The sequence below is a fragment of the Geotrypetes seraphini genome, chromosome 7 (assembly GCF_902459505.1).
Source record: "Geotrypetes seraphini chromosome 7, aGeoSer1.1, whole genome shotgun sequence".
NCBI lineage: Eukaryota > Metazoa > Chordata > Amphibia > Gymnophiona > Dermophiidae > Geotrypetes > Geotrypetes seraphini.
Window position 1 is genome coordinate 43184861 of NC_047090.1, and position 15087 is coordinate 43199947.

The 15087-nt window shown below is 39.1% G+C and overlaps 1 protein-coding gene across 1 annotated transcript in view; it reads right to left on the minus strand.

The window, feature by feature from the left end:
• Positions 1-15087, minus strand: part of KDM5A (lysine demethylase 5A) — a 374123-nt gene that overhangs the window by 85831 nt on the left and 273205 nt on the right. Inside the window, 1 exon segment of the mRNA XM_033952792.1 lies at positions 7894-8249. Coding sequence (XP_033808683.1) covers positions 7894-8249 — 356 coding nt within the window.

Here is a 15087-nt window from a genome sequence, read left to right on the forward strand (position 1 = left end):
GTAGGTTAAAAAAATGAGAGGCTATGATCAACAAGTGCACAGCACAAACCAAAAGATAAGCAGATCACACAACAAAAGAAAATAGCAAACACTGCCCAACATGGCCATATTTCACCCTTAAGGCTTCATCAAGGGTAGAGGGAAGCAGAAAAAATACCAGTCCCTCCAGAGGTAACAAATACAGATAAATTGCCACCAAAGAAATGGCTTCTAGGGCGGAGCTTAGCTAAAATGGCGGTTTGATGACTGCACAGGGAAGCCGATGTAGCCTTTTTGAAGAAATTCCCTATTTCATCTATGTTGAAAATAAAATCTAAAGTCAGGGTTTTCCCAGAGGAACCTTTACCTCCTTTGTGCAACGTGGCCCACAAGCGCAGCAACTGGAGGAAGCTTCGACGTGGGAGCTCTCCCTAAAGTGTACCAGCTTGTCTCCGGAGGAGCGGAGTCCTCCGGCTCGTCCCACAGCGGTGGGAGCAGCAGGAGTGGTGGAGGTGCTGCTGATCCTTGGCCCGACTCGGGATGCTCTCTTGTCGGCCCAGCAGGATAGGGGATCTGGCCCTGAGAGGAAGCAGGAGAGCGCTTTGTCAGCAGTGCAGCCGGATTGGAGATTAGAGCAAGTACAAGCATTTTTGACGATTTCTACTGCAAATGCAAGTACTATTGCTTTATCAGAGAGTGCCCAAATTGAGTTTTTGCCCTTACGGAAGCCTGAAGTCTTCAACATGAAGTCAATTAGGGAGGCTATATCTAGTCTTCAAATCTCTCTGGGAATCCAGATACAGCAACTTTCCCAACGTTGGACTACTGTACTTTCAGAAAGTTTGGAATCCGCTACTATAATAAAACCCTTAGCGTGCAAGCGCACTTCAAACTCCGTGTTCCGTGCCTCCATGGTACCGTGCTCTTGTTGAAGAACACTGCGCTAGACCGTGCAGCCTTGGAGCTTGTGCTAGGCCAGCCCGCCTCGCATTAGCAAAGTAGGGCGGTCTAGCAAATGCCCCACGGCTGCTTAATGAAACCGCGGCTGCTGCCGCTGTTGGTCCAGCCTCAGGCTGGGGAAACCCTGCTAGTCCCTGTCTGTGCGCCTGGCAGCGGTGCCTAGAGGCCTGGACATTTTCCATTCTTCGAGGCGCAGGCTGGCTGGGGTGTGGGAGGGGAGAAGCCATTGCACATGAGAACCGATAGAGAAACCGCTACACAGCGAGTGGTAGACGTTTGGAATACTCTCCCGGAGGAGGTAGTGACGGAAACCTCCATTATGGGATTCAAGTGCAAGTTGGATGCACACCTCCTTGCAAATCACATTGAGGGATACGGGAAAATAAGGTTTTCATCAGGGAACACCTAGGTCTTAAACAGGGAACACCTGGATTGGCTTCTGCGTGTGCGGGTCACCAGACTAGATGGACCAAAGGTCTGATTCGGTGAAGGCATTTCTTATGTTCTTATTAACTGTGATACGTACAACTAGTCTGTTTCATGTTTAAATTATCTTTTGTATATTTGCATATATATATATATTTGCATATTTATAATAATTATTTGTATACTTTGTATATTTATTTTGAAAAATAAAAATTTGAGAAAAAAAAAAAGTTGTTTGTACAAGGATGCCTTTGAGACCTAATCGTGTCCTCTGTCTTAGGTTCGGAGAATTTTTTATTTTTTTTTAAATCTCTTAATTTTCTTTTTAATTTTTATTAATACTTTTAAAATTTTTACCCTCCCTTTGTACTTACCTTTCATGTTTCCTTTACTATGCTTATTGTAGTTCTCCCTACTTCCCTTATGTATCAGTTCATAATGTTCATGTGTTTGTTGTAGTTAATAACCAAGACCTTGTTTTTAATTGTAAATCGCTTTGAATTCATGATATTGAAACTTGAACTTGATAAACCAATGCCTAGTAGAACATAAGCTGTTCCTGAATCCAATCCCCTCCACGCACACCAATGATACAAAATCACCCTATACAAAGAACCAGATCACATCACCAGGAGTTATTTGTGATGAAAAATTAACACACTGTACATTCATCTGAAAAATAATCAGAAGTTCATTTTACTACCAAAGTAAATCCATTCAATAAAGTGTTTCCTAGACTGAGAAAAAACTATATAACTGACCTCTTCTCCTTCTCAACCAACAAACATAAGAGAAGCTCACACCCGAAGTTCGTCTCCCCACCGGTTAAATGTAAATTTAAAAGACACCATCAACATCTTCTCTCTTATCAAGCACCATTATGGGGCAAAGACCTGGAAAAATTACTTAGGCATAAAACAACTATGGTGAATTTAGGAAACACCTAAAAACATATCTGTTCTTGAATTACCTAGGTAGCTGATCCGTACAATCTCTCCCACAATAACTGCTCTCATATACTGTTAGTCACTAATCTCCAACTATGTAAGTTCTACTCAATTGTAGAATTCTTTTTAATCATTGTAAACCGCATAGAACTTCATGGTCCTGCGGTATATAAACTGCTATTATTATTATTAAAAAAACAATCAACCTGCTTTTGCACTACCTAGAAATAAGTAGAATTGGACACAGCAACTTCTCACCTATGGGTTGCTCCAAACACCAACCAAAGTGCCTACAGATAATTCAAAATATGGCAGACTATTATACAACGCTAAGGGCTCCTTTTACTAAGCTGCGCTAGCGGTTTTAGCGCGCGTTAGACATTAACGCCACCACTGAGCTGGCATTAGTTCTAGCCACGTAGCACGGGGTTAGCGCACGCTAATTTTCTGCGTGCGCTAAAAACACTATCGCAGCTTAGTAAAAGAGGGGGTAAAACTCAAGATCATGCCACACATCTTCTGAGGCAGCAATATTGGCTACCAATTTATTCAGATTAAAATCCCAATGTTGGGTCAATGAGTATTTCACACAGGCATACCAACCTACCCTCACACCTCTCTCCTACCCTATCCACCATCTAGAGAAGTGTTTCTCAACCTGTGGTACGCGTACCCCAGGGGATACACTGGCCTGTTGGGGCTACGCGGACTAGCTGCCGCCCGGGATCTCTCCATGCCCCCCTCTGAAGCCACCGCCGATTCCTCCCTACCACCCCACCCCCACCCCCGTTACCACCCAATATGCTCCATCCAATCATCCCCCACCGCCGCAACTCCGGGAAAGGAAGGGCCAGGCACATGTAGCGATTGCAAGCTGCCAGCCCACAAGCCTTTCCTTGATGTCAATTCTGATGTTGGAGAGAAGGTTCTGAGCCAGCTAAGCAGCGACTGGCTGGCCCAGAACTTTCTCTCCAACATCAGAATTGACATCGGGGGGAAGGCTTGTGGGCTGGCGGCATGCAATGACACAAGGGAGGGAAGAAGGGAGCACCAACTCAGGACATAGGAGGGAGGGAGGGAATAGAAAGGGACAATTGTTCAGCCTGAGTGTGTGAGAGGGAAAGAGATGATGCACATGGGGAAAGGAATAGGAAAATTGAGCATAGTGATGGAGGGAGATATGTTGCATGGTGTTGGAGAAGGGTGATAGGAGAAATAGGCATGGGGCTAGTGGGTAGTGGTGAAAAATGCTGCACATGATCTGGGGGATGAGAGAGGAAGAAAAGTTGGACTCATGGAGGGACAGAGAGATGTTGGTTGGGGAATGGAATGAGGTCTGGAGGAGAGGAAGTATGCAGGAGAATTTTATATAGAGATTGTAGCTACTTGCATTTCCTGCTATCAAGCAGAGACTCAGACTAAACTTTACGTTCTTTTTTCTTTACTTTCAGATTATCTAAGAGCCAGAGAATTCTCCAAATCCAGTCTGATAGAAAGGCAGTGTAGCAGGTCCAAAATCTGCTTGTGAAGCTTTAGTCTGTGTTGCTCTGGAAGATAAACCTGACCCAAGGCAGTGTCTAACAAAACTCCCATGTACTCAAGGCGCTGGATCGGCTTCAGTTGACTTCTTGAAATTGACTATCCATCCCAAGTCCTGGAGGAAATGGATCACTCTCAAAACTACCTGCTCCCCTTCCTCCCTTGATGGGACTCTGATTAACCAATCATCCAAATATGGGTGCACTTGGATCCCTGCCTTGAGGAGATGCGCTGCTACCACCACCCTGACCCTTGGTAAAGGTATGAGGTGCCATTGCTCGGTCGAAGGGGAGTGTACAGAACTGGAAATACAGCTCCTTAACATGAAACCATAAGTACCTCCTGTGGGCCTGAAAAATGGCAATGTGAAGATAGGCTTCCATCAAATCAAGGGAGGCACGAAATTCCCCCAGCGCCACTGCCTGCTATGACCAACCGCAAGGTCCCCATGCGGAAGTGCAGCACTTACAGAACTTTTGGTGCAGCATTGACCAACTTGAGGTCCAGAATTGGCCGCCAGTCATCTGAGCCTTTCTTTGGCACTTTAAAGAATATGGAATATCTGCCCAAGCCTGATTCTTCATTCAGGACTGGCTCTATGGCACGAAGATCCAGCAGCCTTTACACCGCTGCCCGGACTTCTAAGGGCTCTGTCTGACCAGCCAAACAGAGAATCTATAAAAAGGACCAGAAGGGAGGCACATAACTCGATTTTGTAACCTTCCCCAACAGTCTGTACCAATCGGAGCCCAGACCAACCAACAGGCCAACAGCTTGCCCAATATCTGTGGAAGGTGGGGCTTGGCCCCTGTCCTGGCATCATTGTGCTTTCTTAAGAGGCTGGAGAGTGACAAAAGCCAGAGGCTTGTTGTCTTCTGCCCCTGCTGAATCTCTGCTGTGCCCCCTGAAAGGACCTCTGCATTGCTTAGCCTCCCGCAAAAGGACAGAATCTTCAAGATTCCCACATCCCAGATCCTGAGCCGTCCAGGGTCTGTTGTCCTGCAAGGCTTTAGGGTGGCAGTCTGTGACATTGGCCATCATGTCATCCAGATCCTTGACAAATAGCATCTGCCCCTGAAAGGGAAGCCTGCCAAGTATGACTTCACAGCCTGAATCTCTTCCCCACTATCTGATCCAGAGAATCTACAGGGTGGAGATAGCATAGGCTGACACCTTGCTCATTACACGGATATCGTACAGAACATCCCACTATATAATTCACTCCATATAGGAGCATTTGGAGGACCTCATCTTCCTCCTTGGCTGGGTCTCCAGACAGTCGGGTGTTGTCGCCTTAATCTCTAGGACCAAAGCTTCAAATTGTCTCTTAAGGACTACATCCAATTTATGGTCTTGAGTATCCTTTAATATGATACCTCCTTCACTAGGCAAGGAAGTTTGTTTGGTAATCTGTGCCACCAACAAAATCACCTTTGGCTGAACAACTGCTGGAAATCTGCAGTCATAGGGCAAAGCTTGGACATAGTTTTAGCCACTTGCAGGGACACCTCTTGCAACTCCCAATGGTCCGTGACCAGTTTTGTGATGTTCGGACGTAAGAGAAAGAACACAGTTGAAGTAACTGAGCCACTTATAATTGAGTTCTCCAGGTGAGGTAGAAATAATGCCTGAGAGCACAGAGGCTTCAAACAGTTGGCGCACCAGGGGTTCCCCCACCGGCCCAGGGCCACTACCACTTCTGGACCACTGTTCTCGTGCAAAGAACTAGACTCTGACACAGAAACTGCATCCTGGGACAATAATGCCATGGAATCGGACTGTCCATCCTCCCAGTCTGTCAGACTGAACATCCTGGGTTCAGCTCAGTGTCGGAGTGCATATGCTGAAGGGAGATCCCCTGCGCCACCGCCTCTGTCACACTTAACACAGATGCTGTGAATCCTCTGCAGTTCAGAGATTCTGCATAAGGCTCACAAAATCCAGAGTGAAGCCTTGTACTGGAGGTCTCATGGACCCCAGCAGGGAACTCCTGCAGGTCTTCCTGGGCTCTGTAACAACCACGCATATGCGCTTAGCCAATGCACCCTCTGAAGGCTCTGGAAAGGGTATTTTTCCTTGGGATCACAACTCCTATGTGGTCTCAGAAGAGGCTGAGCTCAAGGCTCCCGCCCCTCCCACGCACACTCCACTGTACACGGGACATGGATCTAGCACAAACTTGGCATGATACAGGGGTAGGAAGACCTGAGGGTCCAACCTTATTCATTATAAGTAAAATTGAGGAGTTTTGAGGTAGATGGAAGCTTTAGAAAAAAAAGATTGCTTAAAATCAAAGATGGCCACCACCAGCAAAATCATGGCAAAAATGGTCTATGGGAACTCCCCTGAAGGACAAAAAATGCAGGGAAAGGGTTTTAGAGATTGAAGCCTTGCCTCTGGCTGCAGAAACCTTCAAAATTAACATTTGGATACCCCCTCCTCCCTGATTTTCCCCATAGGTTTTAATAGCCTTACTGTGCCATATGGCTGCCCGCGTCAGCTTAGGAATGCAGGTGGAACATGTGGGGAAGAACTCTGCCTCCCAGATTCACAGGACAAATTTTGTCTTCAGACTGCCAGTTGGACCAATGGCAGACTAAGCCTCAACACCTGGAAAACCTCACACTGCATAGGGGGCGAGGACCATGCAGCAGCCCACTATTAATTGTGGCCAAGCCCGGAAGGAGCCAAATATCCTGTGCTCAAGCTCTTGATAAAACAGGGATGTGAGCAGCTACGCAGGGGACAGCCCCTGAGCTCTAAAAAATGCAAAAGCAGGTTAGAAGCTAGATGTCCCCAAGAGCTGATCCTGCGCTTTCTCCCAGGCAGAGGTCCCAACAAGTGAGAACTCTGAGCACCGAGCCTCCAACCAAACACTGAGAAAAAAATACCCCCAAATAATAAAACAGCAGAGCAGAAATACTTCTAAGCAACTTGCTTGCAGAAAAAAAACTGATGGAGCAGAAGCAGTTGCCTGGGAAGGATGCAGAGTTCAAAGATGATTTGACACTATTCTGCAAGCAATTTGTATTCAAGCATAACTAGATCTAATTGCCCTGCCTTTTCATAGCCTCATATTTAACATCACTGTAAATGTACCACCGCTTTAACATGGAACATCGCTGTATACGTACAGTCTCTTCTTTAGTATATGCCTTTTTATTACTGCTATTTATGTAACATCTTTGTAAATGTAATAACACTGTAATATGTATCATCGCTGTAAATGTACAGTCTCTTCTATTGTTAACCGCATTGAACTTCCATGGTATTGCGGGATACAAGAATAAAGTTATTATTATTATTATTATTATTAGACACATTGCACTAGAATGTACTTTGGCTCACTAAACTCCTTTTTGTGCCGTCTGCTTCCTTCAGCCACAATGCATGGCTCAGCACAGAAAGACCCACTTCTTCCTCCACAGATATGGGTATCCCACCAAAATTGAGTCCTTCATACTTGCAGGCAATTTTCTAGACTGAGGGCAATGTTCTGCTTCTTGAGCTATGACTACCAGCTACTGGTCATGGAGGCCACAGGAGCAACGTCAGGATGCTGCCATACATACCCACAATACCAGACACTGTCGGAAGGCAGCAAACCCAAGCATCTGGTGTGGTCTGAAGGGAAGTTTTATTTCTGTCAACATATCTGTACAAAGCTTAGTTGCAGTCTGGCAACTAGACCACCAGAATAAGAACAAGCCAGGTTTCAAATCCCACTTCATCCACAGACACTTCCTGTGATCTTTGGCAAGTCACTCCACTCTTCACAGCCTCAAGACCTTATTTCTTATACATGTTAATGCAGACATATGTTAATGCAACTTAATGCATGTAATGGGGCCTGTTTCTAAGTACATAACTCACATTTTCAAACTTTAGGAAACCTTCTAGAGACAGTGAAATACCAACTGTACCTGAATGTAATACACCTTCAGTTCAAATTAATATATTCCTAAGTCTCAAATTCTTATACATTTTTCAAAGCCATTTTCCAACCCTGCTGTTAAAAGGCAAGGTATACAAAGGCACTCACCTTGCTTGCAGACAGACTTTGGCTTTCTCTTCCCACCTTTCGGAGACAGTAAGAAGCTCTTGTAGCTCTGCCATGGCCTTCTCTACAGCATGATGTGGTGCCAAACCCACACCAGAATCGATCAGCTTCTTCATCACATCCAGGGTAACCTTCTGTGGATCCGAGAGTGTGAGCCGGACCTCATCCAGCCAACGGGCTTGCAACAACTCTTGTTTAAGCCGAGGCAGCTCAGGAAGCTCTACATAAAGGCCACTTCCCATGTCAATCAGAGCCTGTAATTTGGAAGAGTCTGGTATTTCATCCATCATAGCTTCCTGTGCACGTTCATGAAACTCTTCCACATCATCCAGCAAGTTCTGAAATTCAAATAATTTTGCATGATTATCCAGCAGGTAAAAATAAAATTATAAATTTGATAGCATCACCTTTATACTAAAGTTAAAGGAAAAAGGCTCCAAAATTATCAATGTTACAAGTAGCCAAATTAATTTCCAAAAGTACAGCACAATGATGCTAAAAGGGTTAAATCATTTCTCAACAAGAATTATCATAAAAGGTAATCAAAGTGTACTCCCAGAAGTTGTACTGAGACATAACACTAGAATTCTATAACAAATATTTTCTGCTAGCAATCATCCCCCCATACACACAGTGGAGCCTACTTCTGTGGCACCATTTTTCCCTCTACACACACAGTCTACCATCAAATGTATTCAGCTCTCCCAAGGCAATTTTGTCATGAAGTGCTGTAAAAATGAGTATGGAGACCCACATGTGCACACTCAAAGAGCCCAGAAGTTCTACTCTCCAATACTTTCCACCTTTTCTTATAACTGTACTGTCCCACTGGAGAAGCTGCTGCTAGCCCCTCCAATGTATTTTAACGATCTCACACTGACAACCCAATTGCTGTAGTTTGTTGGATTGTCACACTTGCCATTTTTGTTGATTGGATGGTCTACATACTGGCAATTGAGTCATAACGAAACATGGTGTCACTTGGTGTCAAATATGACTTCTCTATTTTCCCTGACAATGCAATCTTAATACTAAGGTCAATGATCCCTGAGGGTGGGCACCCTCACCCTCCCTCCTAATTTTGCTTGTAGATTGCCAACAGCTTTATTTACAGATCATGTCATTTTGACCATGTCATCTAATGGGCGTGGCTTGGAGCGTGCACAACATGGCAGCTTAACCGCATCGCTCCTCACACCCAGGCAACAAACTCGAGAAAACTAACTGTTTTACTTTGCTCACCCGAGCTAAAAATAATAAAATATAACTAAGGAAATGGCTGCGACGAGACAGGGGAAGCCTGAAAAGCCGTGTACATCGGCGAAGAGGTCAAAGATCACCCCCGTGTCACCGTCGAGTGTGCCGATCCCACTGGAAGCTGAGGAATTAACTGAAACATCGGATATCATGGCTGAACTATTTAAAATTAAACTTATGTTGACAGATAACGCCTGCAAACTTTCAGAGGTCAAGGAAGAACTGCTTAGTCTGAAACAGGAATTTCAAACTGACAGGCAGAGAATATCTGTAATAGAAGAAAAAATCGGGCAGTTGGAAACTTTCACACAAAAGTGTGAAGAAGAAAAAAAAGATGTAACTGCTTTAAAAAATCAACTGATAGATATGGAGAACCGAGGGAAAAGAAAGAACATTAGAATACTAGGTATGGCTGAAAATCTTTAAGGGGGAGACCCTGTACAGTTTCTGGAAAATCTTTTACCTAAACTGCTTCAACTAAATTCTAAATGGCCGTTAGAAATAGAACGTGCCCACAGAATTCCCACAAGAAAATCAGCAAACCAGACTGCTCCTAGACCTTTAATCTTCAAAGTATTAAGATACCAACAAGCCTTGGAAATATTGAAAGTTGCAAAAGCAAATAAAAACCTAAATTATAAAGGATCTAAATTAATCTTGGTTCCAGATTTCGCCAAATACACTGCAAATATAAGGAAACAATTTCTTACATTCAGACAGCAACTAAAAGAAAAAGGCTACATATATGGACTATATTATCCATCTACAATGAGAGTGTCCACTGGGAATAAATCCATTTATTTTCAAGACCCAGCAAAACTAAAAGAATTTTTGACACAAGATGAACCAATGTTAACATAAAAAACTGATTAAAAGACAACTTTCAACTAAAGAAGAAAGAGAAAATACAAGATAACATTAAAAATAAGAAGATGGATAAAAGAAGAAAAAGACAATGATTTTCAAGATCCTGGAAAACTGAAAAATAAAAGAGAAGATTCATCTGAAGATAAGAGATAAAAATACAAGATATAAAAAAAATGGTTAAAAAGAAAGAAGACAACAATGATTATTAACAAAATGAATTATTTTTAAAAATGTTTGAAAATCTTTGATTTAACAATTTTTAAAATATTTTGGATGTTATGAATTAAATTATTTATAAATTTTATTCCATCCAATTTTAAAACATTGATAAATTTTAATTAAGCTATTATTAATATACTGGATATTATTATATATATTATATTAATAATAGACATCAATTTATTTATAGAATTATTGTTTCTATATTTATTACTGCTAATATTAATTGAGGGGAAAAATTGATTAACTAAGTAGGAAATCACTATAATATAGACATTAAGTATAGAATCTTAAAGATATATTTTATATATTATCTATTTATATTACTATGAATGATGATATTTAAAAAAAAAATGTTTAATAATGATTTTATTTTAATTCTGAATTAATAACAAATATATTTAATTATTTATATGAATATTTAATATATATGAATTAGAACTGTAGACAAATATTGTATTATTGAAGGATTAATATAATAGTTATATTTAATGATTTCAAAATATTATATGATTTATTCATAATTGATATGAATTATAATATATAATGGGATTATTAATGAAGGGAAAATGAATAATAGGGTGGGTAAAGAAACATAGAATATATTGAATTAGAACTTAATTTTTAAAATAATTTTTGAATGATTAGTTGCCTGGGGGAGGGTATATAGGTTTTGCATGTCCAATGTGTGTTCCAAGTCAAACATTGATAGTGGGAGGGTGGGGTGGGAAAATAAAGGGAGGGAATGGGGATCAATATACATTAATTGTGCTAAGATCTAATCATGTTTATTATTATAGAATATTGCTTAAAATTTTAATTATAAATAGATGGATATAAAAATTTATTCTATGAACGTCAATGGTTTAAATCATCCTATTAAGAAGAAAAAAATATTATCATTCCTTAAAAATCAAAATGCGGACATCTACTTCATTCAAGAGACCCATCTTTCGGAAATTGAATCTAAAAAATTATCTGGGGGCTGGATTTCTAAATGTTTATTTGCACCGGCTTTAAAGAAAAAAGCTGGAGTGGCTATATTGATAAACAAAAAATGTAATGCAAATTTCAAATTAATAAATTATGACCCCTTAGGTAGATGGGTGCATATCAAAATGGATCTGGGAAATACTACCATGGATTTATTCAATTTATATGCTCCTAATACGAATCAAATGGAGTTTTTCAAACAAATTCAACAATTACTTTTACCACTGGCTACATCTAATTTAATAGTAGCAGGGGATTTCAATGCTGTAATGGATCCAATTTTGGATAAAAAACCAAGTAGAATTATGAAATCATTAGGCTTAGATAATTTGACTCAATCTTGTAATTTAGTAGATATATGGCGTATTCTTCATTTTAATGATCAAGAATTTTCTTTTTGTTCTCAGGTCCACAAATCCTTTTCACGAATTGATTATATATTTGTTTCCAATAACTTAGCGCAGCGTGTATTAAAAGCAGTAATAGATCCTATTATAATTTCGGATCATGCTGGTGTGTGGATTAATCTTCAAAATAATGATATTGAACATTTCAATTCAATTTGGAGATTTGATAATAAATTTTTAGCAGATTCAAATTTTCTGGAAGAATTTAAATTAAAAATACAAGAATTTTTTCAAATTAATGATTCGGATAATATTAATGCTGAAATCTTATGGGATGCTTTTAAAGCAACAATGAGAGGGAATATTATTTCATATTCAGCATATATTAACAAACAACATAAAAAACAGTTTCTTGAATTAGGAAAACAAATTAAAGTATTAGAAAATAAATTAATTGAAAAATGGGAAAATAATACATTACAAGATTTATTAAAACTAAAAGTTAAATATAATGAGATTTCTTCTCAATTTGTGAGGAAAGATTTATTTAATAGACAAGTTCAATTTTACGGAAATTCAAATAAAGCTGGGAAATTATTGGCAAATTTTCTTAAAGCAAAAAAAAGAAAATCCAAGATTATTGCAATAAAAGATATACAAGGTAATACACACACTAATAATAAAGACATTTTAATACAATTTCTTGATTTTTATAAAGATTTATATTCTTCTGAATCTTATGAAAATAAAGAAAGAGATGGACTAAGTTTTTTAAATTCATTTATTGGACCAAATGTTCCAGATCATATAAAAAGAAGTTTAGAAGAACCTATATCTTTAAAAGAAATAGAATCAGCATTGAAGTCTCTTAGAGCTGGATCCGCTCCGGGTGGTGATGGTTATACGGTTGAATTTTATAAATCATTTCAAAACATTATTTTACCATATCTATTAAAGTTATATCAGTATCAAATGAATAATGGGAATATATCAGGTACAATGGCTGATTCACTAATTATTGTCTTACCAAAACCAAACAAAGATCCTACTTTGGTTTCAAACTACAGGCCTATTTCCTTACTAAATGTAGATGGTAAATTAATTTCTAAAGTACTAGCAATAAGATTGGCTAAAGCTCTTCCTTTCATTATTGATGTACATCAAACAGGATTTATTGCAAAAAGACATTCATCACACAACACTAGATTAGCATTTCATTCTTTAAACCTAGCAAAAACTATGAATGATCCAACTTTTATGCTATCTTTAGATGCAGAAAAAGCATTTGATAGAGTAGAATGGAAATTTATGTATCAAGCTCTAGAATGGTTTGGAATAGGACCCGATTTTATTAAAATGATTCAGACTTTGTATAGCTCTCCTGGTGCAAGATTATATATAAATAACAATTTATCAGATAGATTTAACTTGCAAAGGGGAGTTAGACAAGGATGTCCTTTGTCCCCATTACTGTTTGATATTGTTTTAGAACCCTTGTTAATTGCAATTAATCAAACTAAGGAGATAAAAGGAATCCCATTTTCTTACTGGGAATATAAACTTTCTGCATATGCAGATGATATCTTATTATATTTAAGAGAACCGGGGAATACTATTCCAAATTTACTTAATCTTCTAGAGGAATTTGGAAAATTTTCTGGATATAAAATTAATTGGAGTAAATCAGAAATTCTTCCTATTAATGTTCATTGCACCAAAGGATTATTTGATTCATATTCATTTATTTGGAAAGAGGAAGGAATAAAATATTTAGGAATTATGATCAAAAATACAATAGATGATACAGTCAAAGAAAATGAAAAACTTTTATTGAAAAAAATTACAGAAATGTGTGAACAATGGAATCCTTTACATCTTTCATGGTGGGGAAGAGTTCAAACAATTAAAATGATGATATTGCCTGTGGTTTGTTATCAAATGAGTATGATACCAATATTTTTTCAGGGGTCCTTTTATAAAAAATTAAATAATATTATTACAAAATTTGTTTGGTTTGGGAAAAGACCCAGAATAGCTTTAGTATCTTTACAAAGACCAATTGTGGAGGGAGGGGTAAATTTTCCAAATTTTTATAGGTACCATAGACAGATGCTGCACAATGCAACCGCAAATAAATAAAACAATTCAAAAATCATTCGCAATCATGAGAAACCTGAGACAAGTCCGAAAATTCTTTGAAAGAACACAATTCCAACTTATAGTACAATCCCTAATACTAGGTATATTGGACTACTGTAACATACTCTTCCTTCCATGTCCTGCAACTACGATAAGACAACTCCAAACAATCCAAAATACAGCTTTGAGACTCATCTACTCATTGAAAAAACATGACCACATCACTGAAGCCTTCATCAACTCACACTGGCTCCCAATCCAAGAAAGAATCCATTTCAAATTCTACTGCATATTATTTAAAACCCTACACGGAGACAGCCCATCATACCTGAACAATCGCCTCATCCAAGCACCCAGTACCAGACACAGAAAAACGCACTCCCCATTCATACCCCCCCCAATCAAAGAAGTAAAAAGAACAAAACTACACGACGGCCTCCTAGCCACTCAAGCCGCAAGACTGGACAACCAGATCTCCAACCTTCTGATGACCACCCCAGACTATAGGACATTCAGAAAAGAAATAAAAACCACACTTTTCAAGAAATTCCTGAAACAGCAATAACAACACGACCTCTAAATGCTCTTAAGATCTACAACTTACCTCTCTAGCTAATCATTGTAATTCTGTCTTTTTTAAATTAACCTTTTGTAATCCGCCTTGAACCGCAAGGTAATGGCGGAATAGAAATCCCTAATGTAATGTAATGTAATGTACCATCAAGCCTATATTCTAAGACAGGGTATGTATTGGATCCTCCCAGATCTCATGGAGAATGTACCAGATTGGCTATATTTAGAATGGCGGCTCCTGTTCCCATTACATTTAGATCATTTAATTAGTATAACAATGCCTAGAAGATATAAAGATAACAGAATTTTATTAGATACTTGGAAAACATTAAGATATATAAATAACCTATCAACAAATCCAATTTCTAAATCACTAAATCAGTCTATTTGGGTAAACTCCAGGATCAAGATTGGCGGATTTAAAATCGTCTGGAAACAATGGATAAGTGCAGGTATACGAACATTAAATGATGTCATTTCAGAAGGTTCACTGCTTAGTTTTTCACAATTGCAAAATAAATTTGGCTTAAATAAATCACAATATTTTAAATGGATGCAATTGAAGCAGGCCATTCAGGCAGGGTTCCCTGAATGGAAAAATCTTAATACTCAATATAGTCTACAAGTTCTATGTTTCCAGGCGGATTTCTTGGGACACCAAGCCGCAAAATGGTACAAATTAATATATGGATTTTTAAGTAAAAAAAAGAAAAATGGACTTAGGGATATTTGGAGTATTGAGATTGGACAGACAATTTCTGTTTCTCAATGGCCACGATTT